Raw genomic sequence first — 24,619 nt, 5'->3', positions numbered from 1 at the left:
AGCGAAATCTCTCATTGAGCAGAGTATTTTCTTGTGCATGCCTGCAGCACCCCCTGGTGTTCAGATGGATCCCATGCGTGCTGATAGCTTAATTATTGTGAGAAACTGCAGTTTTTAGCAAGAAAATTTGACCAAGGTGTGTGTTCATGCATGTAATATAAAGGTAAAGGTAAAGGTTCCCTTGCTCGAAAGCCAGTTGAATCTGACTCTAGGGTTGCAGTGCTCATCTCCGTTTCAAAGCCGAAGAGCCAGCGCTGTCTGAAGACGTTTCCGTGGTCATGTGGCCGGCATGACTAAACACCAAGGCTCACGGAACGCTGTTACCTTCCCACCGAAGTGGTCCCTATTTATCTACTTGCAATTTCTTGCTTTCGAACTGCTAGGTTGGCAGGAGCTGGAACTAGAGACGGGAGCTCACTCCGTCTTGCGGCACCCGGGTCTTGAACTGCTGAACTACTGACCTTCCACAGCCTGCAGTTCAGCATCTTAACCACTTGAGCCACCACAGCTCCTGCACGTAATATACATCAACTTATTTGCACAGAAGCACAGTTCATTACAATTAATTACTTCCCTCTTGTAATCTTTGTAAGGAATGCACTCGTGTTTATATAAATATAAAGGAGGCTTTTTAGCCAATTCAGAAAAAAAGCAAGGATAATTTTCAAAGGAAGGGTAAACTGCTGCACTCTGAGGAGACCCTGGGGACTCATGGTGGTGGAGGTTGATTTGATGGGGGAAATATGCAGGCCTTTCAGTCTTCCGCTGTTAATCTTTGGAACTCCCTTCCCCATGAATTCGGAGGTGTCCTTTAGTTGCAGGCCTCTCAAAATTCTTTTGAACTTGGATTTTGTTGTTGTTGTTGTTGTCCTGTTGCTAATTGTGAGTTGCTCTAAGCAGTTAATGAACTGGAAAGGCAGCGTAGGAAAATGTGTAATACCCTCATTATCAGCAAGGTGAATCTGAGATTAAAAGGTCATGATGTTGTAAGCCACTTGGGGTACCCACTGGGGAGAAAAGTGAGGTATAAATGAAGTCAATAAAAAAATAAGATACCCAATTGAAAAAGAGGGAGAGAAATTGGCAACCATTAGTTCCAGAACAAATGGATAAATTGACTGAGCAAATGAATTACCATCAAAAAAGCTTTTATTGCACTTTCACACACACTAAATAATGCACTTTCAGTCCATTTTCAGTGGACTTCAGTGATCGTTTGCAAGTGGACTTTGCAACTGAATTTTATCGCGTGAAAACAGTAAAGTGCATTGGAAAAGGACTAAAAGTGCATTAGTTGGCACTTTCAATGCACTTTAGTGATTGTTTGCAAGTGGTTTTACTGTTTTCACACAGTAAAATCCATTGCATTGAAAGAGGATTGAAAGTGCACTACTGTGTGTGTGTGTGTGTGTGTGAAGGGGGGGGGGAATGTGGAAGAGATGCACCTGGCCAGTCAACAAGAAAAATAACCTAAAATTGCTGGTTCGCAAGACAGTCGTCCTCATACAAGCTTGGTCCAGTGTCCAAAAGAAGCCCCTTGGTTCCAACCCGGACGCGACCTGACCTCAGCTCTCCCTTTTCTCTTTCCCAGACGCCTGCGGCCTCTCTGACCCAGCCCACGTGGAGAGCCTGCAGGAGAAAGCCCAGGTGGCCCTGACGGAGTACGTCCGCTCGCAGTACCCCTCGCAGCCCCAGCGCTTCGGCAGACTCTTGTTGCGCCTCCCGGCTCTCCGGGCCGTCCCCGCCTCCCTCATCTCTCAGCTCTTCTTTATGAGACTAGTCGGCAAGACGCCCATCGAAACACTAATCAGAGACATGCTCCTCTCCGGGAGCACTTTCAACTGGCCTTATGGGACGGGGCAGTGAGGACAACGCAGGGGGTGTCCACGTCCCTCGACGCCACCCCAGGTTTGCTGCCTCTGCTGCCATGCCGACAGTCTGGATGTTTGCCGCCGCCTCTCCGTCACGGATTGTAGTTGTCGAGAAATTGTGCTATTGGTAGGCACGAAGCTTCCGGTGGCAACGAGGGAAGTCCCGCCTCTCGAGTGTCGAGCGAGACCGAGGTGGGCTGGATTTTGGTTTGGTTGTTTTCTTCTCTTCTTCCACAGAAAGAAGGGGAAAGAACCTTAATATCCTGTTTTCGTTTTTTTCCTTTTTGGGGGTTTTTGATTCCTTTCCATATGATGTTTCGGGTGGCAAGTCAAGGGCTTCCCTGCCTTCATTTTTTAATTTTCTTCTCTGCATTCAGCTTTGTCCTCTTTGCATGTTTTAAAGAACTGAGGGGGCTGGTTGTCCCGGATTGAAATGCCACCATATTTCAGATCAGAAATATCTGTGTTCCTCTTTGCCCCATCTCCCTCCTCCCCTTTTCTAGGTCTGTGTGCGGGATATCTTCTCCACCTTGAGCCAAACGCCTTCTTATTATCGATTATAACCTGGTAGAGTAATTTCATTTTGGGAATAAGCCAGAAATCAGGATGCCTCGTCTTAGACTTTTGGAGGTCTTGGTAGGGTTGAATTTTGTCCAGCGGGGCAGCCGTTGTCGTTTGCAGGTAGAGTGCTTCGGAACCTGGAGGTTCCACTGAGCTACTGTGTATTTAAAGCTTGGTTTAAAGTTTTAAACTTCTTCCTTTTTTGCCTCTTTTTTTCTTTTCTTTTTTTGCAAACCAGTGTACACATTTCTAGTCACTCAAATATATATGCCTTGGCCCAAATTACTTAAACCGATCATACCCGTTCCTATTGGTTGTGACTTTTGCCCCTTTCCAAATCTCCTGATTTATTTTTTTTTGCGCTCTCTTCATATAACAAGATATTAAATCACTTACCTAATACTGCTCCTTTCACCTATAGGTTTTGGGTAGTGCTGCAGTACAATCCACATAAACCAAACTGAACTATAATTTCTACTCGCTAGAAGATAGGGGGAAGAAATTTCTTGACAACCAAAGTAACCTCTGAATCCCAACCCAACCCAAAGTCTCCTCGATTTTTCTTCCACTGATGCACCTACCATCCCACCTAGGGGTGGAATAATCCACAAATCTCTCGCATTTGTGAAAAAGGGACATTCCAGTGTACAGTGTGCCGGTGTATCAGCTTTCCCAGTAGCACACGAACATAGCTTCTCCGAAAAGGGCACCTTTTTATAATGACCATTCATTATACAACAAGATATTATTTTTCTTCGTGTTTTCTTATGTGACAAGAGTCTTTCCATGTGAGGCTGTGGTGGGGAAATTGCTGTCTCTCCACCCACCCACCCCCCATATTATGCAAACACTATGCAAACGGTTAACTGCATGCAAAATGAAATATACCCTTTAATTAATCATGGCCCACCTGCTCCTGCGCTGGATGATCACTTCACTCCAAATTACAGGCAATTCACTCCAAATTACAGGTCCATGGACAGTTAACCCAATACAAACACAAGATATACCATGAGACGGCAATCAATATAAAGACTCTTCTTTAAAGTTACTAATGACTGGTGCTCAGTGTAACTTAAATGAGCCTTGTTGTTTGTATCAGTACAAAAAGTACAACACAACATAGTCAGTTTCTTACAATAACCAATAATAACAAACAACAGCATGTACTTTTGTTCCATACAGCTTTGTAGAAGATTTTACAGCATGTGAAAGATTCTGACGAGCTTCCGGTTTACTTTCAGCCTGTTTCTTTATCTTTTCACAGTTAAAGACTACATAAAAACTGAGAGCCGGTTGGGTGTCGTGGTTAAGTGCGCGGACTCTAATCAGGGAGAACTGGGTTCGATTCCCCACTCCTCCACTTGCACCTGGTTGGATGACCTTGGGCCAGCCATAGTTCTGTCAGAGCTGTCCTTGAAAAAGAGCTTTTTCTCAGCCCCACCTACCTCACAGGGTGTCTGTTGTGGGGAGGGGAAGGGAAAGGAGATTGTAAGACGCTCTGAGACTCCTTCGGGTAAGTGAAGGGCGGGTATAAATCCAATCTCTTCTCTTCTTCTTCTACATCAATGGAAGACTTCTGTAATTACTTCTATGGCCTTCTGCTCCTGTTTCAGTATATGCTGTAAAATCTTTCACAAAGCTGCAAGGAACAAAAGTACATGCTGTTGTTTGTTATTATTGGTTATTGTAAGAAACAGACTTTGTGGTATTGATACAAACAGCAAGGATCATATCAGTTACATTGCGCACCAGTGTATTATTTATTAGTAACTTTAAAGAAGAGTCTGTTTATATTGGTTGCCGTCTCGTGGTGTATCTTGTGTTTGTACGGGGTGACCAGTTCAACCATCGTCTGTCCAATCTCTTCTTCTTCTTCTTCTCTGTACGGGGTGACCAGTTCAACCATCGTCCATTGCCGTTTCTCATTTATAATCACTATTTTTTTTAAAAAAAGTTTGCAGTACTTTAAAATCTGCGTGCCTCACCACCGCCCATGACGTCAATTGCCATCGAACCCATTTTACAGATGCAGGGATGGTGGCCACTGAGGCGCGGGAGATGACTGGCCTCCCAACAGCAGTAGCGGGGGACTTTCTCAGGTCTGCCAGGCCCAAAGTTAACTGGTTGTAAAATCTATGCAAACGTCCCTGTCCAACCCCTTCAGATTTGGGAGAAAAGGAAGCCAAATGTACATGAAAGCGGTAGGTTGCCATGTTGACCCGTTGGGGGAGGGGGGGATCCCCAAAATGGCAAAACAGTTCCGCGTAAGTATTTATCAGAATATATGTTAAGTGCAAGACAAAATCCAGGTGGAGAGAAGCAGAAATGCTGCAGTAAATAAATCAAAATTTAGGTTGGCAGAGGCCAAAGGTCTACAGGCAGGCCCGTGGCCAGGATTTTGTGGGGCAGTTTTCCACCCAGGTGGGTATGCCATTATTTGCCATAATGAAGGGGGGGCCACGTGCTCCCTGCCAATCAGCCGGAGGGCCCTTTAAATCTTGCAGGAGGGGAGGGAGGAGGTCTCAAGCATTTAAAGGGATCCTCTAAATGCTTTGGGGAAGAAGCGAGGGTGGTCTTTAAGAAGGGGGGCTGGCCCTTTAAGGAAGGGGGTGGAGCCCCCAATAGCCCCCACCCCCAGCTACGGGCTCTCTGTGGCTTTTAAGACTTCTGATCCTTGTTCTGAGATCATCAGAAGACCCGGAGCAGACCGGAAGCCACTCTGCTCACCAGAAACCTCCGTGATGATGGAGGACCGATTCATTGTGCTCAGAATTCAGCGGCCTCATCCTGCGATAGCGTCACCTGGATCAGACTGGACCTTGGTACCTCTTTTGTATATGCCCTTTGCCACTTCTCCCATAAAAAACCCACCTGTCCCCGGAAGACAGCGTCTACCTTTCGGTCTGATGGGGGGGGGGGGGTCCTTAGGACCACCAGACAGTCAGAAGCCCATCTGGCGAAACTGTACCTGGTAGGGAGACAGAAGGGAGTCCGGGGCTTGGTCTGGGCCCATTTCTGCCTTCTGTGCAACCAAGAAAACCTTACCGGACACGAAACAAGGGCGTTAGAGGCAACCAAGGATTCCCTTGCTGGGGCTAGCACTTACTAACTATTGAAACGTTTTCTCTGGCTGGGAAAAATGCTCTCGCCTGTTCCTTGGGCTGCTGTCAATGAGCGCAGGAGCAGGGGCAGTGAAGAAGTTGGCAGCCTCGGCCCCCAAGTAAAATCCCAGGGCCTTGGGGGAAAGCTGGGCAGAGGGTGGCTTAGAGCCAGAAGCCTGACTGGAGTTGTTAAGAGGGAACTTGCCTTTCCCGACACCTCCAGCTGGGGGAAAGAGAGATCCATTTGAAACCGGAGACACTGGGCCATTTGGAGCTGGGCCATTCTGTGAGCTGAGCAGAGACCACTGGCCCAAAGATCTGAAGCTCAGAACTTCCCCAGGCACTTCCTCTGCCTTGTGTTGTTCAGGCTCTTCTACCGGATCCGCAGTGGGTTGCGAGGATTCCTGTATTGCAGGGGAATGCTCTCTTAGAGATGTTTTAACTGTCCGGTTCCTTGCTGTCTGCCCTCTCCTGTTTCGGCCACTGGCCTGGATTACAAACCTTGTGGCTTCTCGCTGATTTCATTGCAAGTTCACACACACGTGCTTGACGCCTTCAGTGGGCACGTTTGAGTCGTTCACATCATCCTGACCAGGCATCCCCAACATGATGCCCGTGGGGGACGTCCGACCCCTTTTCTGGCATCTGCCAAGTGCTTCTAGAAAAGCCGGTGAGGCCAGGCGGGTTTCTTACCCACTAAGGCTTCCGAGAGTCGGTTGGCCCTGCAGATTTAAAAGAAACGTTGCTTTTGGCAGCAGCTACTGCAATAGTACAAAGGTTTTTACTGTGTGACTGAAGGTAAGCCGCGGCAGCCATTTTGTGGCTGTTTCCGCCACCAGCAGCCATTTTGTGGACACCACGCTATTGCAGATTTCCAAAGGTGCCTGCAGACTCAAAAAGGTTGGGGACCCCTGATCTGGACCGTCTCTGATGTATTCAGCACCAGGTATTCCAGGAGGGCTGACGATTCCACGCTTAATTCCGCTGAGTTCCTTCCCTCATTTGCCCCCTGGTGATTCTTCTGTAGCTCTGTTTGCTTTTGCTATAAATAGAAATTGGATTATTATTTTTTTGGGATGAGGTGGGCGGGGGAAGTGTTGTGACCACGAAGCAAGAAAAGGGGGACGATCCGGGGGAGGGGGGGATTTGTAAATTCAGTGATTTTTTTTTTTTTGCAAATATATTCCTTGTCTGATTGCTCAACCAATGACCCAATAAAGATATTTCTTAGAATAAAGGATCACTCCTGTGGGTTTGTGTCATTTGGGAAAGGGTGAAGGTGGGGGCAGTTTCGCTCCCGCCGGTAGAGCATTTCTGAGCAAACCACACGCAGTGTCAATCCATACGGTACAATCCAAAGACAAGTCAGCTTAAGATCCCTGCTGAATTGGATCAGAGGTCCGACTAGCCCGGAATCCTGTTCCCAATGTGAAATTTCTGGAAATTTTGAGGGGGGGGGCGTTGAGGGTTTTTTTCTGGGTTTGAGGGGAAAATCGAACTATATGCGGGACTGAACTTTCCTATAAAACCTATTTTGCTGATTAAACCACACACACTGTCAATCCATACGGTACAATCCAAAGAAAAATCAGCTTAAGATCCCTGCTGAATTGGATCAGAGGTCCGACTAGCCCAGAATCCTGTTTCCAATGTGAAATTTCTGGATTTGGGGGGGGGGGCACGTTGAGTTTTTTTCTGGGTTTGAAGGGAAAATCGAACTATATGCGGGACTGAATTTTCCTATAAAACCTATTTTGCTGATTTGACAACATAAAATGCCTCATAACGTAGCGCATAACATTGTATGAATTGGCTTGTTTATGGCGTTTAAAATTATAGATGCCTTCCCTACAAGCACTCAAGCAAAAGAAAACTACACACTGTGCTCTGTGCTATTATTGCAAATTTCACTCAGTCCAGTATTTTTTTTAATTAAGCATGTTTTTTTTTTTTCCTTTCAAAAGTGTCCCAGTTTTTGCAATGGAAAAATTGAGTCCCCAGGAAGGGGGGGGGAGGTTTTTCCCTCCCAATATTCCTATCTCCCCTCCCAGCCTTTCTTTCCCTGCCCCCAAGGAAATAATTTGGATTTATTTCCATAATTCTGACTGCAAGTAACTGAATTTCTGGAACTGTCAGATTCATGTCTAGTAGCACCTTAGAGACCAACAAAATTTTTGAGGGTATAAGAGATCTCGGAGTCTTTATGTGTCAGTCAGAAGGGGGGAGTAGGGGTGTTGTAAAGAATGCTTATAACGGATGCAGGAGGTACCATGCCTATTGTAATCAGCTTGATCAAAGTGGAGGGGAAATGCTTGGGGACAGAAAATTAGCATCTATAGTGAGATAAGAATCCTGTGTCTCTGTTCAGCCCTGGGGAGGTCCGTTGCTCTTCACCTGAGAATGGACTCAAGCGTTCTTTACAATACCTCTCCCGCCTTCTGACTGGGATATAAAGACTAAAGGATCTTCTTTCCTACTCATATCTGATGAAGGGAGCTTTGACTCTCAAAGGCTTATACCCCTCTCCCAAATCTTCTTGTTCTGTAAGAAGAAGAAGAGATCAGATTTATACCCCACCCTTCACTTGGAGTCTCAGAGCGGCTTACAGTTTCCTTTCCCCCTCCCCACAACAGACACCCCGTGAGGTCGGTGGAGAGAGCAGCTCTGAGAGAACTTGTGACAGACCTGAGGTCAAATGCAGCAGCCTCACGTGGAGGAGTGGGGAATTAGACCAGGTTCTCCCACATTAGAGTCCACCAGGGGTCATTTCCTGCGGGAGCGCACAGGAGCGGAGCTCCGGCAGTAAAGAGCCCAGGGGGGCGGGCACATGCAACAAGCCCCACCCCTTGCTCCCAGCAGCCCTCAGTCAGAGCAAGAAGCAGCCAGGTAAGCTGCAGAGCCCCCGTCCCCCCAGCCCAAAACAGTCCAGTGGCACCTTTAAGACCAAGTTTTATTCAGGCACAAGCTCTCCCTCCTCTGCGATGACAGATCTGTACGTTCCCCCCCCCCAAAGCTAGCCATCCAAAACAGTCCAGTGGAGCCTGAGCGGTGGGTGTTGCCTTCTGACACACTTCTGGTGATGTCAGGGGGTGTGGCATATGCAAATGAGTTATGCCAATGAGCTCCTGCACCTCTTTTTCTACGGAATGACCCCTGGAGTCCACGCTCCTAACCACGACACCGAACTGGTGCTACTGGACTCGGAACTGAACTGTTCTCTTGCCGACCAACGTGGCTTTCTTCTGAAACTGAATATCTGTGTCTCTTGGATGATTAGATTAGCAAAATGGGGGAGGTTCACAACAGAACTCCGTAAGGTTGCCTCAGGCGTGTTAATACAGCCCGCACGTAAATCACGCCTCAAAATACAGACCACGGCCAGAGACATATTTGAGAGCTTCTCCCTGTCAGATTCCTTCCCGTAACTGGGCATTTATTACCCACCCTGGACATATATATTTTATGTGGGATATATGTGAGAAGGGAGCACTCCCTGGAGAAGACCCTGATACTGGGAAAGATTGAAGGTCAAAGAAGACGGGGACGTCAAAGGATGAGATGGTTAGACAGTGTCATCGATGCAACGAACATGAAATTGAGCCAACTTCAGAGGATGGCGGAAGACCGGAAGGCCTGGCGTGATCTGGTCCATGGGGTCGCGGAGAGTCGGACTCGACTGTGCGACTGAACAACAACAAAGATTTCCAATGAATAAAACTCTATATGTTGGCACAGAACCTCACTAAGCTGACCCCCCCGGGAGAAGGTCCCCTTGATCAGTGGAGGGATGTCACAGCCAATGTTGTGCAAAGTGATGTCAGGTCAGATAGAACAGATAAAAGGAAGTATTTCTTCACCCAAAGAGTAATGAACAAACGGAATTCCCTGCCACAGGAGGTGGTGGCGGCTACAAGCATGGACGGCTTCAAGAGGGAATTGGATAAACATATGGAGCAGAGGTCCATCCGTGGCTATTAGCCACAAGGTATAGACAGGAACTCTCGGTCTGGGGCAAGGGATGGTCTGTATTCTTGGTGCTTGGGGGGGGCAACAGTGGGAGGGCTTCTACTGTCCTGGCCCCACTGCTGGACCTCCTGATGGCACCTGGTGTTTTTGGCCCCTGTGTGACAGAGTGTTGGACTAGATGGGCCATTGGCCTGATCCAACATTGGCTTCTCTTATGTTCTTATATGGAGCAGAGGTCCATCAGGGGCTCTTAGCCACAAGGTATAGATAGGAACTCTCAGTCTGGGGCCAGGGATGCTCTGTCTTCTTGGTATCGTGTCGGCGCACCGCTTTTCCCTCTGGCCCCTCGTTGACACGGAGGGAAGGAACCATGGCATGTTGCCGATGCATGGGATCGTGTTCTGGCATGTTAAATTGTGGCAGCGCAAATAGCCACGCCTCCCCCACACGTTATCCGGCCCGTGTGACCGGGGCCGGAGATACTCACGGTTGTCATCACCAAAGAGCAACAAACTTCTCGGACAAGAGCACAGCTAATTTGCATGGGAACTCTACTCCTCTCGCCTAATGTTCCCTCTAAGCTCTGGAGTCTTGTGAGTAAAAATTCTCCTTTGTGAGCGCCTGGCATTAAAGTTGTGAGCAAGCGGTTTGGCTCCTGCATCAATTAGTTTGCTCTGGAGCCCTCCTTCCTGAGCTGAGACGAAAATGTGTGTGCCAGAGGTTAAAAAACCGTGAGCTAGCTCACACTAACTCAGCTTAGAGGGAACACAGCCCTTGTGAACGTGTGATATATGAAGAGGTCTTTTCATTTTACCCGTTACCAAGCAAGACGCTTTTTCATTGCCACTGTTCCCAATCAACTTGGAATTTTTAAAGACTGTTTTTATACCATTGATGCAAAGGTAAAGGTAAAGGTTCCCTTGCTCGAAAGCCAGTCCAATCCGACTCTAGGGTTGCGGTGCTCATCTCCGTTTCGAAGCCGAAGAGCCAGCGCTGTCCGAAGACGTTTCCGTGGTCATGTGGCCGGCATGACTAAACAGCAAGGCGCACGGAATGCTGTTCCCTTCCCACCGAAGTGGTACCTATTTATCTACTTGCAATTTCTTGCTTTCGAACTGCTAGGTTGGCAGGAGCTGGAACTAGAGACGGGAGCTCACTCCGTCATGCGGCCCCCGGGTCTCGAACTGCTGAACTACCGACCTTCCACAGCCTGCAAAACCAGGTGTCTATTTTAGCAATGATTTTTTAAAAAATAAATCAAATGTTCATCGCTTAAATGGGTTTGGCCCAAGAACAGAGAATCCATTTCAGAACCTGGGACTTTCAAGTGGAAACGGTGTGTTTGCAATACAATCGAGCTGCTCTTGAACCTGCAACACTCTTGGCTGGCACCAGATGAACACCACTGAGTTTGTATGAAGGATCAATACACCACCACCTCAGTTCAGAGTCACAGTGGTAACACAAGCCAGGTAGGGTTCAACCGGTCCTTGAAATTGCTGCATTTACTCGCAAGGAAGGCGACCCTGAAACGTAAGATGACCTCCCCGCCCCGAAAAAGACGATATACACCAAAATTTGTTTATTGGACATTACTGTTATTTCTATGCACATCTCAGATGACTTCTTAGTTTGGCGCAGTGGTTAAGTGTGCAGACTCTAATCTGGGAGAACCGGGTTTGATTCCCCACTCCTCCACTTGCAGCTGCTGGATGACCTTGGGCAAGCCATAGTTCTGTCAGAGCTGTTCTCTCAAGGACAGTTCTGGAAAGAGGTCTCTCAGGCCCACCTACCTCACAGGGTGTCTGTTGTGGGGAGGGGAAAGGAGATTTTAAGCCGCTCTGAGGCTCCAAGTGAATTGCAGGGTATAAATCTAGCTGTCCGGGTGTGGGAGGGGGTTCGAAGGGGAGACACGGGAGGATACGTCTGCTCGTCGTCTTCTTCTTCTTCATCTTCAGTTTGGTGTAGTGGTTAAGTGCGCGGACTCAAATCTGGGAGAACCGGGTTTGATTCCCCACTCCTCCCCTTGCAGCTGCTGGATGACCTTGGGCAAGCCGTAGTTCTGTCAGAGCTGTTCTCTCAAGGACAGTCCTCGAAAGAGCTCTCTCAGCCCCACCTCCCTCACAGGGTGTCTGTTGTGGGGAGGGGAAGGGAAAGGAGTTTGTAAGCCGCTCTGAGACTCTGAGTGAAGGGCGGGGTATAAATCCAATCTCTTCTTCTGTTGTTTTTTTTTGTAATGGGTTTTTTTTTGTTCTGCTGTCAAGTCGTGGCCAAGTTATGGTGACCCTGTGGGGTTTTCAAGGCCAAGAGACCGTTCAGAGGTGGTTTGCCATGGCCTGCCTTCTGCATAGGGACCCCGGACCTCCATGGTGGTCTCTCTTCCAAATACTAACCAGGGCCGACCCTGCTTAGCTTTTGAGATCTGACCAAACTGGGATAGCCTGGGCTATCCACCTGGAAGAAGAACTTCTCCTGCACTGGGGTCAATCCTGCTGTTTGGAACAATAGTCTATCCAGCTCATCATGTTTAGATAATTGTGAGCTGAGCATGAATTTTTCTCATTTTGCGTTCTGAACCAGACAAAGGTCCTGCACAGTGCTCTCTCTAAGCTGTGGAGTCCTGTGAGCAAAAAATTCTGCTTTGTGAGCTACCGGCATTAAAGCTGTGAGCTGACGATTTGGCTCCTGCGTGAATCGGTTTGCTCTGGAGCCATCCTGCCTGAGCGGAGACAAAAACGTGTGAGCCGGAAGCTAAAAAAGCTGTGAGCTAGCTCTCACTAACCCAGCTTAGAGGGAACGCCGCTCCTGCATATCTGTGGTCGGCTTGACCAGCCTGCCTTGTAGATTTGTGCGCAAACGTGTTCGAAGAAGGAGAGAGTCTTCTTGGGATCTGGCAACCAAATCAGCTACACACAGATGTACACAGTCAAACATATTTATTAAAAGCACGGATTAGGTACTTAACTCCATTTCTCCCGACCCGACCCCCAAATTTCCACACGTGGAGGAACAGATCACACCACTTTGGGGGGGGGAAGGGAAGCTGACTCAATACGGTTTTGTAAAAAAGAAAAAAGGAGAACGCGTCACAGTGAGAAGCACAGCACTCCCAATGAGAGAACAGAACACTAATGCAATCTTAAAAATGAAACTGTACAACAGGTTGATCCGGGGCTTTCGGCTTGTCCACAATCGCTGCGTGATTTTCCCAAAGAGTGGCAGCCTATCATTTTGGCACTAGATTTTTTTCTTTAAAAAAACCCCACACACACTGAACAAAAGAAAGACATTTGCAACATGCGGTTTTCAGGGAAGACCCACCTCAGCACTCTGCATATTAAAAGAACGAGAGAGTGAAGAATGAGAGTTGGGGAGTTAAGAAACACACGACCGACACGGTGGCCGCTCGGAGTCGAACCGTCCGAGTGTAGGGCGCCCAGAGAGTTTTTGCAGCTTGCAAGATTGGCTCAGCGACAGATCAATGACGCCGCTTCAAGGTAGGTACCAAAGAAAGAAATCGCTCCTTGAGAGACTGGATGAGAAAAAAGGTGCCTTTTGGGACCGCCCCCCCAACCACCTTTTTTTTGCTGTGCCACAGTCTCCGGGGGGTGACTTAGCCTCTGCTTTTGTCGTAGTCGCTCACCATCCGCTTGATGTGGAAGAGCTTGCTTCGAAGGGACTTGGTTTCCATTTTCTTGCTCTGGTAGTCGGGTGTCTAGCAAATTAATGGAGGGAAGGGGGGGGGAATACACAATTGGTGTTGCGCAAAAACGTTCATAATTAAAGAGCACGGCAGTTGAAAGAATTTGCAGAAACAGAAGAATTTGCAAAGAGCGGTCGATGGATCCCCAGCAACAAAACGACGGCTTTGCTGTCCGTGTTTGTCTTTCGGACCATTTAATATTTGTTTGGGGTTTGTTCTCCTCCCCCCCAAGACTAGCTGTCATTTTGGTACGCTTGAAGGGATGACACTGAATACTGCCTCGCAGGTGTGTTTTGCACGTTTCAGTAGCAAGATGCAAGAAAAAAAATGTATCATTGCTATTTATTACAAATCCACATAGCGCCTTCCATCTGAGTCTATCTGCACTGGCATTGTTTGCTCTGACTGGCAGCAGCTCTCCGGGGGCTCAGGCAGAGAGAAGTCCTTCCCAATGCCTTTAACTGGAGACGCCAGACAGGGACCCAGCATACGTGGGGACAGACATGGATCATCTGCCATACAAGCTAGGACTAGCATGGTGTGATGGGAGGGGTTGTGGCTCAGTGATAAGACCATCTGCTTGGCATACAGAAGGTCCCAAGTTCAATGCCCAGCACTGTAATGATTTCTTGTTTTGGTGTGTGTGTTTCTTTAAATGTTTAGTTTATATTATTTATTTATTTTATTATTGAGATTTATATCCCGCCCCATCCAGTATTCAGCTCGGGGCGGCTTACAAGATTAAAATAGAAATACAAACAACAACAATTTAAAACAATATATCCAATATAAAATATGGTGCTGAAATAATTTACATAAGTTTGACTGCAGTACTGTAAGAAGAGTGATAGAGAGAGAGACGTGTGATGTGATTGGCTGATTGGAGAGCCAGTTTGGTGTAGTGGTTAAGTGTGTGGACTCTAATCTGGGAGAACCCAGTTTGATTCCTGACTCCTCCACTTGCACCTGCTGATGTGACCTTGGGTCAGTCACAAGCTCTGGCACAGCTGTTCCCGAAAGAGCAGTTTGTGTCAGAGTTCTCTCAGCCCCACCCACCTCACAGGGTGTCTGTTGTGGGGAGGGGAAGGGAAAGGAGTTTGTAAGCCGCTCTGAGACTCCAAGTGAAGGGCGGGGTATAAATCCAATCCTTCTTCTGATGATGACTGAGAGTGTGGGAGGAGGTGTCAATGAGGGGATTCTGTGTGTGAAGTTTGAAGAGAGAGCATAGTTTTTAAGTCTAGTCTGTGAGACTATGGGAGTTTTTGAGTCTATTCTGTGTGAATAAGACAAAGAGTTCAGCCTGTGTGGCTATATAGATGAGATGAGAGAGACTGAGTGTCTACGCCTGTCAGAGTGGAGTTTTGGGAGTTTGAGAGACTGTGACACCAAGATTTGCCAGTTATATTTACAAGTTCCTTTCATCAGCAACAGTTCAAAATGACCAGAAACCTATTTTGTTCTTTATTAAATAAATTTTTGTTTGTTTGTTTAAACTTATCCCAGAAATCAGAATAGTCCTTCCTCAGGGCAACATGATCCCCTGAAGTGCCCAGACCCTAGGTCATTCTACCAAAAAAGAGAGATTTCAATTTTTTAATTCCTGGTGGCAGCAGAAATCTACCAAGTTTAGGTACACAGAGAGTGTTTTAAAGGTAAAACTGTCTCCCCAATAAGCAAGGATGTTGCAGGCACCTCCAGTTAAAGAGGACCAGGCAGTAGGTGATGGAAAGACCTCTGCCTGAGACCTGGAGAGCTGCTGCCAGTCGATTAGACAATACTGTATATGGCAGCTTCATGTGTTCATGAGTGGTCAGAGTCTTAGACAAGGCTTGGGAACAAAAGCAGAGTCCAGTAGCGCCTTAAAGACCAACAACATTTACTAGGGTACAGACATTTTGTAAGTGTCTGGCAAAATGAGCTTTGAGCCCTGACGTGGATATCTCAGGCTAGCCCAATCTCATCAGATCTCGGAAGCTAAGCAGGGTTGGCCCTGGCTAGTATTTGGAAGGGCAACCTCCAAGGAATACCAGGGTCGTGATGCAGAGGCAGGCAATGGCAAACCACCTCTGAAACATCTCTTGCCTTAAAAACAAGTCTAGCTCGCCACCTACTGGGTGCATAATGCTAAAAGAGCTAGAACTTCTGGGTGCCAGACAATCGTAGGATCTCCTGGCTATTCTACACACAATGCCATACAATAATTAATTAATTAGTGAGCTTTGACTCACAAAAAAAGTTACAGCCTGGACAATTCTGTTGGTCTTTAAGGTGCTACTGGACTCAGATTTTGTTCCACTCCAGAAGAAGAAGAAGAAGAAGAGAAGAGATTGGATTTATAGCCCGCCCTTCACTACCCAAAGGAGTCTCAGAGCGGCTTACAATTGCCTTTCCCTTGCCCTCCCCACAACAGACACCCTGTGAGGTAGGTGGGGCTGAGAGAGCTCTGACAGAAACTGGGGTCTTCCAGATCCTCATTTCAGGTGGGTGGCCATGCTTAGCGTAGTGGTTAAGTGCACGGACTCCAATCTGGGAGAACCGGGTTTGATTTCCCACTCCTCTGCTTGCACCTGCTGGATGACCTTGGGCAAGCCGTAGTTCTGATAAGAGCTGTCCTTGAAAAAGAAGCGGTTTCTGTCAGAGCTCTCTCAGCCTCACCCACCTCACAGGGCGTCTGTTGTGGGGAAGGGAAAGGAGTTTGTAAGCTGCTCTGAGACACCTTTGGGTAGTGAAGGGCGGGGTATCAATCCAATCTGTTCTTCTTCTTTTTCAAGAACAGCTCTTATCAGAACTATGGCTTGCCCAAGGTCAACCAGCAGCTGCAAGTGGAGGAGTGGGGAATCAAACCTCGTTCTCCCAGATTAGATTCTGCGCACTTAACCACTACACCAAACATGGCCACTCACCTGAAATGAGGATCCGGAAGACCCCAGTGTGAATTCCCACCGAACCTTGGTGACCTTGGGCCCAGTCACTCTTTCAGCCTAGCCTACCTCACAGGCCTGTTGTGAGAACACCACCTCCGAGGGGAGAAATGTGGTAGTAAGCTGCTCTGGGAAAATCCAGATAGCAGGGTTGAGGGAGAGACGCTGTGTGTTTTGGTAACAAAGGCGAGGGCAGCGAACAGAAAAGGAATGCAAGGAATTGCACTCTCCGGTTCTGGAATTTAATTTTAGGGATTCTCCCAGTTCAATCTGGAACAGAGAAGGGAAAGAACAAGTGGCAAAGGTAACAGGCCAGTGTAGATCTGATAGGATAGGAAATCAAATACTTTTGATGGGTGGGTGGGGAGGTTACTCACGCGTTTTAAATCCTTCAGCCGGTTGTATTCCTCCGCCACGCCCTGCAGGAGAGAGAAAAATGATCAAGGGTTGGACGTAGTCAGCAACTGGAGGCTCCTTTCAGAAATCTGATCTGAAATCAGCGGAGGTGGAATGTGGTCAGAGAGGCAGATGATGCCCCAGTGGACAATGCCGGCCTTTCAGGAACTCTGGCTGTCTGCCGGCACCAGGCTTCTCCTGAGCCAACTGGGAGGTTACCTGTCTGGTCTGTTGACGTACACGGACGTTAGCAATTTACTAGGAAACCTGCATGGAAATTGATAGTTACCCGTAGAACGGCCCAGAGCTGCACAGCATCGGGTCTGGGCCCACAGTCAAACCTAGCACGGCATCAGAGTTTAACTGAGGGGGCTGAACCCTGAACAACCCTAAAGCTACCTTGGGTAATGGTTGTCTTTCTTATGGGAAACATTGGGGAATTTCACATTACCCAGTTTCACCCGGTTTCAAGCCGGTAATGATCCGTTTTGAAGTGAACCGGTATAGGGCTGCCATTTCACACATGGCTTTCCCCTTCCGGTAAAGAGCTGGATCTGAAGTGGTTTGCCATTTCAGACTGCACCGCTTTCCCCCCCGCTGTTTTTCGGCCGTGCGGGCGATCTCCGGCTTTTTTTTTTTTGAACGTTTGCTTTAGAGCACTATAGCAGTATAACAAAACACTCCATGCATTCCAATGGGATTGATATAATGCTATTCCGTTATAGCTATAGCTATAACGCTATAAAGCAAACGTAAAAAAACGCTATAATGCTATAATAATAATAATATACTTTATTGTCATTGTACACAGTACAACGAAATTAAAGGTGCAATCATTTCAGTGATCTACAGCCATACACATATACACTCACACAACCATTCACAACCATCCCATAACTCCCTTAAGGTTCACATTGCAACCTAAACCACCAATGTCACCCAAATTCCAACTTCATGCAGCATTTAAAGCAATAATAGCTCTCGAATAAAAACTGTTTTTTAATCTGTTTGTCCTTGTTTTAATTGTCCTATATCTTCTACCCGAAGGCAGCAGTTCAAACAAGGAGTGTTCAGGATGTGACAAATCCTGCAGAATGTTCTTTGCTTTTTTCAAGCATCGAGAACTATACAATTCCTCCAGGAACGGGAGAGGGCAGCCAATAATCTTCTGGGCTGTGATGATAACTCTCTGGAGTTCTTTCCTCTCCACAGCCGTACAGCTGGCAAACCAGGCACAGACGCAGTATGTTAAAATGCTCTCTATTGAGCAACGATAGAAGGACATCAGTATTTTCTCACTCAAGTTATTTTTCTTTAAAAGTCTGAGAAAAAAGAGCCTCTGCTGGGCCTTCTTCACCAGAGCAGTGGTGTTAGCGCTCCAGGTCAAGTTTTGCTCAATAATCACCCCCAAAAACTTAAAAGTAGCCACCCTCTCCACACGTTCTCCACCAATAAATAGTGGCTGGATGTGTGTTTTGTTCCTCCTATAGTCCACTACCAATTCCTTGGTCTTGGTGGTGTTGAGGATCAAATTATTTTCCCTGCACCAAACACAAAGCCGTTCCACCTCGTCCCAATAAGCAGACTCATCATTCCCAGAGATGAGCCCCACGACAGTGGTGTCATCAGCAAACTTGATGATGGTGTTACTGGGGTGGGTGGGGGTACAATCCTGTGTATAGAGGGTATAGAGCAAGGGGCTCAACACACAACCTTGTGGAGAACCGGTATTAAGGGTAAGGGCTGTGGACATATAGGACCCTACTCTGACCCTCTGGGGGCTATAAAGGAGACGTTAAAAAAAAAAGCCGGAGATCGCCCGTGCGGGTGAAAAACGGCGGGAAAAATCGCATCGGAACCGGGAGAGGAAACTGAGGAGTACTTGGAAGCGGTTGACAGGTAAAACGCTTCAGCCCCGTTTCCTAAACGGGACAGAAACGATTGTGTATGAAATGACAAATATATTCCGGAAGGGAACCAGTTCTCAAACGGTTCTGTCTGAAATGACAGACCAGAAACCGTTTGGAAACCGTTCCTCTTCCAGAATATATTGCCTGTCTGAAATTCCTCATTTTTAAGCCGCCTTTCCCTCCCACTTAAGAGTCCCAAGCAGTGTTCCCTCTCAGCTGAGTTAGGGTGAGCGAGCTCACAGTTTTTTAGCCTCCGGCTCACAGAGTTCTGTCTTAGCTCAGGAAGGACGGCTCCAGAGCAAACTGATTTATCCAGTAGCCAAATCGCTCGCTCACAACCAATGCTCCCTCTAAGCTATGGAGTCTTATGAGCCAAAATTCTACCTCTGAGCAAAAAAAGCTAGCAGCATTAAAGTTGTGAGGGAGTCTACATTTTACTCTCGCATAAATGACTTTTTTAGAAGATTATTTCCATACCCTTATGAAAATCTCAGAATGAATTCTTTTAAACTATAGTTGAACTATATTTTAAAAATAATGTAAAAATTATAAGAGAAAACAGAATCATGTCAAATTTAATTACAGAAAACGTTGTCCTCTATGGGGGTAGATCAAGCCTCCGGAGAACAGGTTTACCCACCCCAGTCCACTATATTGGTAGACCTGGCCTCGGACCGTTGCCCTGCGCTGAGCCTTAGAAAACATACCAGCACTTGGGGGGGCGGGGGCGACAACGACTTTGCAGTCTACTCTCTTTTTTTTAGTGAAATATGACAAATTTACAGGTCAAGTATAACGGGTGGACAACCACTCTCAGAACCCTGCCTAAACTAACAAACAGGAAGTTGCTTAAATGCTATCAACCTACCCAAACAACTTCTTTATTCAAATGTGTATATCCCACTTTTCCTGTGACTCAAGGTAGCTTTTAGATCATACTGAAAAGCATAACAGGGGTATGCAAAAAAATAATAATTGTTTCCCCCCCCTGTTCTACTATAGCCTATGGGGACCGTTATAATCAATGGGCACCATAGACTATAATGGAGAATTGATCTGGGGTTATCTGGGGCTCTGGGGGTTGTTTTTTGAGGTAGAGGCATAAAATTTTCAGCACAGCTGCTGCTACCTCAAAAAACCCTCCAAGGTCCCGTTCACACTTGCGTGGCTGTTTGCGGTGGCGCACTTTGACCCGCCCGGACGCGATCAGATGGGAATCGGGTTTCAGTTCGTCAGCACGCGTTTCCGGCGCACCTCAACACAGTGAGAGGAGCTGCTGGAGCGATCAGACGGAGGATGTCCGTCTGCGGCCCGTTGCAAGCGTTATCTACTGCACTTTCACCGGTAGCTTTTAACTGCGGATCTTCGGCCGGACGCGATGGGCTGGCAACAGGTGCGCGACGCCTGCCAGATGTGCCCGTTTGATTGCACCCTTAAGATCCACCTGGCATCCATGACTATCCTGCGGCAACTTCTACGTGTGATCGGAGCCCAAGTTTCAAAAAGACTGGACCAGGGGAGTCCAATTCTATGGGACCCAGAAGGAGGTGCCCCCATCCACCATTAGAGGGAAGAAAAAGGCTTTTGGGCAGGAAGCAGAAACCTGTGAGCAGCCAGCTAAAACTTTGTGCGCCAAGGCCCCCTAGCGCAGCTTAGAGGGAACACTGGTTGGTTGTAAAAGAAAGGAGTGTGCTACAACTTCTGACTGTTTTGAAGTGCAACCTGTACTCTGAAGAAGAGGCTACCGTTAAGGACAGAATATGGAGAAACAGAATGGTTTCCACTTGGCAGGGATGTTAGACAGGGGTTTATTTTATCTACCTGTCTGTTCAACCTATATGCAGAACGTATCGTAAGGAAGACGGGATTAGAGTGGGATGACGGTGACGTGAAAACTGTCGGAAGGATCATTAGCCATCTGAGATACATTGCCAGCAAAAAAATACTGAAGACTTGAAATGGCTACTGATGAAGACTGAAGCAGAAAGTGCCTGTCCGGTTCGGGTTGTTTGACCATCTGTGCCTGTTGTATTATTGCCTAAAAAACCTGACGCATTTTCACCTCAACTATTGTTGTAAACCTTTCTTCCCCTGTGCTGTTCTAAAGCTCTTATCACCTACCCTCGCTTGCCACCACATTCCTGTAGGAGCAGAGATGCTAGCTTCAGTAATTCTTCCCTGCCACTCCAAAGAGACAGCTTCCACAGGGGAAGTTGTCCTTGGAGAAGAGTCTTTGATTAGCTAGCCGTGGGCCGTATATCTCTCAGGGTCTGTGTAGTATTGCTGATGTACAGAGGAGCAGGAGCTCATTAGCATACCTCATTAGCATAACATTTGCATGTGCCACACCCCCTGATATCACCAGAAGTGCGTCAGAAGGCAACACCCTCCGCTCAGGCTCCACTGGACTGTTTTGGATTGCTAGCTATTGGGGGCGAAGAGGAACGTGCAGATCTGTCCTCGCAGAGGAGGGAGAGCCTTTACCTGAATAAAACTTGGTCTTAAAGGTGCCACTGGGCTGTTGGGGGCCGGGGGGGGGCTCTGCAACTTACCTAGCTGCTTCTTGCTCTGACTGAGGGCTGCTGGGAGCAGGGGATGGGGCTTGTTGCATGTGCCCGCCCCCTGGGCTCTTTACTGCTGGAGCTCCGCTCCTGTGCGCTCCTGCAGGAAATGACCCCTGCTGACGTGTATGAATGGAATGTGTGTTTGTAACTATATGCACCTTTCCCGCTCTGACACCCCAGTTCTGACAAAGAGCTCAATCCCTGCACATCTCATATCTTCTAATAAAACTTCCACCCAAGAAAGTGTATGTGTGGAGAGTGACTTGACTGGGAACCTGACAGAGCCAAAGCAGGACTGCAGCTGAACATCAAGAAGACAAAAGTAATGACTACGGGGGAATGACACAACTTTAAGGATGACAATGAAGAAACTGAAATCGTTCCAGATTTTCCACTCCTTGGCTCCATCAGGAAACAAAAGGGAAACCGCAGCCAAGAAGGCGCTTGAGACTGGGAGGGGCGGAGGAGGAGGAGGAGAAGAGGGGGAGGGTATTGCATTTCTACCCTGCCCTTCACTACCCGAAGGAGTCTCAGAGCGGCTTACAAACTCCTTTCCCTTCCCCTCCCCACAACAGACACCCTGGGAGGCAGGTGGGGCTGAGAGAGCTCTTCCAAGAACTGCCCTTGAGGGAACAGCTCTGAAACAACTAGTGACTGACCCAAAGTCACGCCAGCAGCTGCACGTGGAGGAGTGGGGAATCAAACCTGGTTCTCCCAGATTAGAGTCCACGGTCCTAACCACTACCCCAAAATGAAGGTGCTAGATAAGTTCCTTAAGTGTAAGGATGTGTCACTGGCAACCAAGATCAAGACAATTCATGTCAACAGTATTCCCCATCACTGTGCATGAGTGTGAAAGTTGGACAATGGAGAAAGCGGATTCATTTGGAATGTGGTGTTGGAGGGGAGCTTTTTTTGGAAACTGTGAACCGCCAAAAAAGGACAAATAAGTGGGCTGTAGATCAAATCAGGCCTGAACTCCCCCTAGAACCAGAGAAGACAAGACTCCCTGGAAAAGCGAATCATGCTAGGAAAAGTTGAAGGCACCAGGAAAAGAGGAAGACCCAACATGAGATGGACGGACTCAGTCAAGTGTTCAATCAAGTGTGCACTACCTTAGCAAGGCTGTTAAGGATAGGACGTCTGGAGGTCATTCATTCAGAGGGTTGCCACCAGTGTTCCCTCTAAGCTGAGTTAATGTGAGCTAGCTCACAGTGTTTTAGCCTCTGGCTCACACATTTTTGCCTTAGCTCAGGAAGGAGGGCTCCAGAGCAAACTAATTTAGGCAGGAGCCAAATCGCTCGCTCACAACTTGAATGCCAGGAGCTGACAAAGTAGAATTGTTGCTCACAAGACTCCACAGCTTAGAGGGAGCATTGGTTGCCACATGTCAGAAGTGACATAAGAACATCAGAGAAGCCAATGCTGGATCAGGCCAATGGCCCATCTAGTCCAACACTCTGTCACACAGTGGCCAAAAACACCAGGTGCCACCAGGAGGTCCAGCAGTGGGGCCAGGGCACTAGAAGCCCTCCCACTGTTGCCCCCCCCAAGCACCAAGAAGACAGAGCATCCCTGGCCCCAGACTGAGAGTTCCTATCTATACCTTGTGGCTAATAGCCCCTGATGGACCTCTGCTCCATATGCTTATCTAATTCCCTTTTGAAGCCGCCTATGCTTCTTGCTCTGACTGAGGGCTGCTGGGAGCAGGGGGTGGGGCTTGTTGCATGTGCCCGCCCCCTGGGCTCTTTACTGCCGGAGCTCTGCTCCTGTTCGCTCCTGCAGGAAATGACCCCTGGATGTATCTGATGAATTTTTGCCTGTGCGTGAAAGCTCATACCTTGAATAAAACTTTGTTGGTCTTAAAGGTGCTCTTTCTAAAATAGGGAAGATAGTGTTTGATTGCATACGCTTCTCTCCCCCCACCCCACCCCAAATCCAGCACTCTTCCTGTTTGTGTAACCGAGCCCACCTGGTACTGCAGGCTGTCTTCGGGCAGGTGGTCCAGCTGTTTGCTGAGCTGGTTGATCTGGTCGTTGATGCTGTCCATCTCTGCACACAGCTGCTTATAGTGCTTGAGGTCCGAGGCAAAATCTTGTTTATATTCCTGCCGGATCCTGTCTGTCGTAATGGGCGGGTACAGGCTGGGTGGGAAGGAGGAGTGCGAGGTTCAGAACAGAAAGAAAATGGCCATATTTACACTACAGATGTCACTTTTCTGATCCCCAGGCATCTCCCCTCTGGAGGAGGGGGAGATTGGATTTACATGCCGCCCTTCACTCGGGAGTCTCAGAGTGGCTTACAAACTCCTTCCCCTTCCCCTCCCCACAACAGACACCCTGGGAGGTAGGTGGGGCTGAGAGAGCTTTGACAGAAACTGCTCTTTTTCAAGGATAGCTCTGACAGAACTACGGCTTGCCCAAGGTCATCCAGCAGCTGCAAGTGGAGGAGTGGGGAATCAAACCCGGTTCTCCCAGATTAGAGTCCGCGCACTTAACCACTACACCAAACTGGCTATCAGTGGCTCTGCTCTGATCAAGCTGCTTACAATATGCATGGTCCCTCGGCATCCTTTACAAGCATTCTCCACAACACCCTTTCCACCTTCGGTCTGGGATAAAAAGACTCAGAGAGCTCTATTCCAACATGTGTCTGATGGAGGGATCTTTTACATTTCTGGTATCATTTTACTTTGATAATCCTTAAGGGTCCTCGTTTCTCTTGTGGTAGATATTATGAGGCCAATGTTGTATATTCATCTTTTATTACTGAGCTTAAGACCTTTGGTTATAGAAACTAATGAACATAAGTAAGTAAGTCTTGTGGTAGGAAGCAAACGAGGGCATTATCTTCCTTCTCAACAAAGGCCTCCAGTTCCCCTCCAGCCATTCTGATACTTCTAATACTGCCAGCCCTGTGCTACTTCCTGTCCAAGATGGCGGCACTTCCTCCTCACCTTTTCCATTCGTCCGGATCTTGCTCGTCGCTGGACTCCATTGCTGTGGTGTAGTCTGTCTCATACTGGGATTCTTCGAGTTCAGGGTTCCTCCGTCGCCTCCGTCCCCTGCGGGCTGAAGGCTTGCTGGGAGTCTCTCTGGCCTTCTCTTCTAAGGTGCTGGAGCTAAAAGTCCTGGCAGGAGGGTCGGCGGAGGAGCGCAAGGGTGTGCTAGAAAGAGAGACAAAAACCCCAAATGTGAGCTAGGGTTGGTACGAAGAAGAAGAAGGAGGAGGAGGAGGAGATTAGATTTAAACCCCAAAGGAGTCTCAGACCTGCTTACAAACTCCTTTCCCTTCCCCTCCCCACAAGAGACACCCTAGGAGGTAGGTGGGGCTGAGAGAGTTCCGACAGAAACTGCTCTTTTTCAAGGACAGCTCTTATCAGAAATATGGCTTGCCCAAGGTCATCCAGCAGGTGTAAGTGGAGGAGTGGGGAATCAAACCCAGTTCTCCCAGATTAGAGTCCGCGCATTTAACTGCTACACCAAACTGAAGCGGAGATTGGATTTATACCCCGCCCTTCACTACCTGAAGAAGTCTCAGAGCAGCTTACAATCTCCTTTCCCTTCCCCTCCCCCCCACAACAGACATCCTGTGAGGTAGGTGGGGCTGAGAGAGCTCTTCCG

General features: G+C 47.9%; 2 protein-coding genes across 3 annotated transcripts in view; one reads left to right on the top strand and one right to left on the bottom strand.

Moving 5' to 3' along the window:
- The window catches only part of NR2F6 (nuclear receptor subfamily 2 group F member 6), a 57,240-nt gene extending 53,886 nt beyond the window's left edge, over positions 1 to 3,354 (top strand). Inside the window, exon 4 of the mRNA XM_015406822.1 lies at positions 1,592 to 3,354. Coding sequence (XP_015262308.1) covers positions 1,592 to 1,866 — 275 coding nt within the window. The 3' untranslated portion in view covers positions 1,867 to 3,354. The remainder of the gene's footprint in view (positions 1 to 1,591) is intronic.
- A 9,099-nt stretch (positions 3,355 to 12,453) lies between these two features.
- The window catches only part of LOC107106651 (occludin-like), a 57,168-nt gene continuing 45,002 nt past the window's right edge, over positions 12,454 to 24,619 (bottom strand). For both annotated transcript variants that reach the window (XM_015406833.1, XM_015406841.1), the window contains 4 exons: positions 23,953 to 24,162; positions 22,969 to 23,140; positions 16,504 to 16,545; positions 12,454 to 13,217 (listed from right to left, as the gene is read on the bottom strand). In XM_015406833.1, the coding sequence (XP_015262319.1) occupies positions 13,116 to 13,217; positions 16,504 to 16,545; positions 22,969 to 23,140; positions 23,953 to 24,162 (526 nt within the window). In that variant the 3' untranslated portion in view covers positions 12,454 to 13,115. The remainder of the gene's footprint in view (positions 13,218 to 16,503; positions 16,546 to 22,968; positions 23,141 to 23,952; positions 24,163 to 24,619) is intronic.

This window comes from Gekko japonicus, unplaced genomic scaffold, assembly GCF_001447785.1.
Source record: "Gekko japonicus isolate JY-2015 unplaced genomic scaffold, Gekko_japonicus_V1.1 scaffold2000, whole genome shotgun sequence".
Taxonomy (NCBI): domain Eukaryota; kingdom Metazoa; phylum Chordata; class Lepidosauria; order Squamata; family Gekkonidae; genus Gekko; species Gekko japonicus.
The sequence above is the reverse complement of the archived record's forward strand: the minus strand, read 5'-3'. Positions and strand labels throughout refer to the sequence as shown.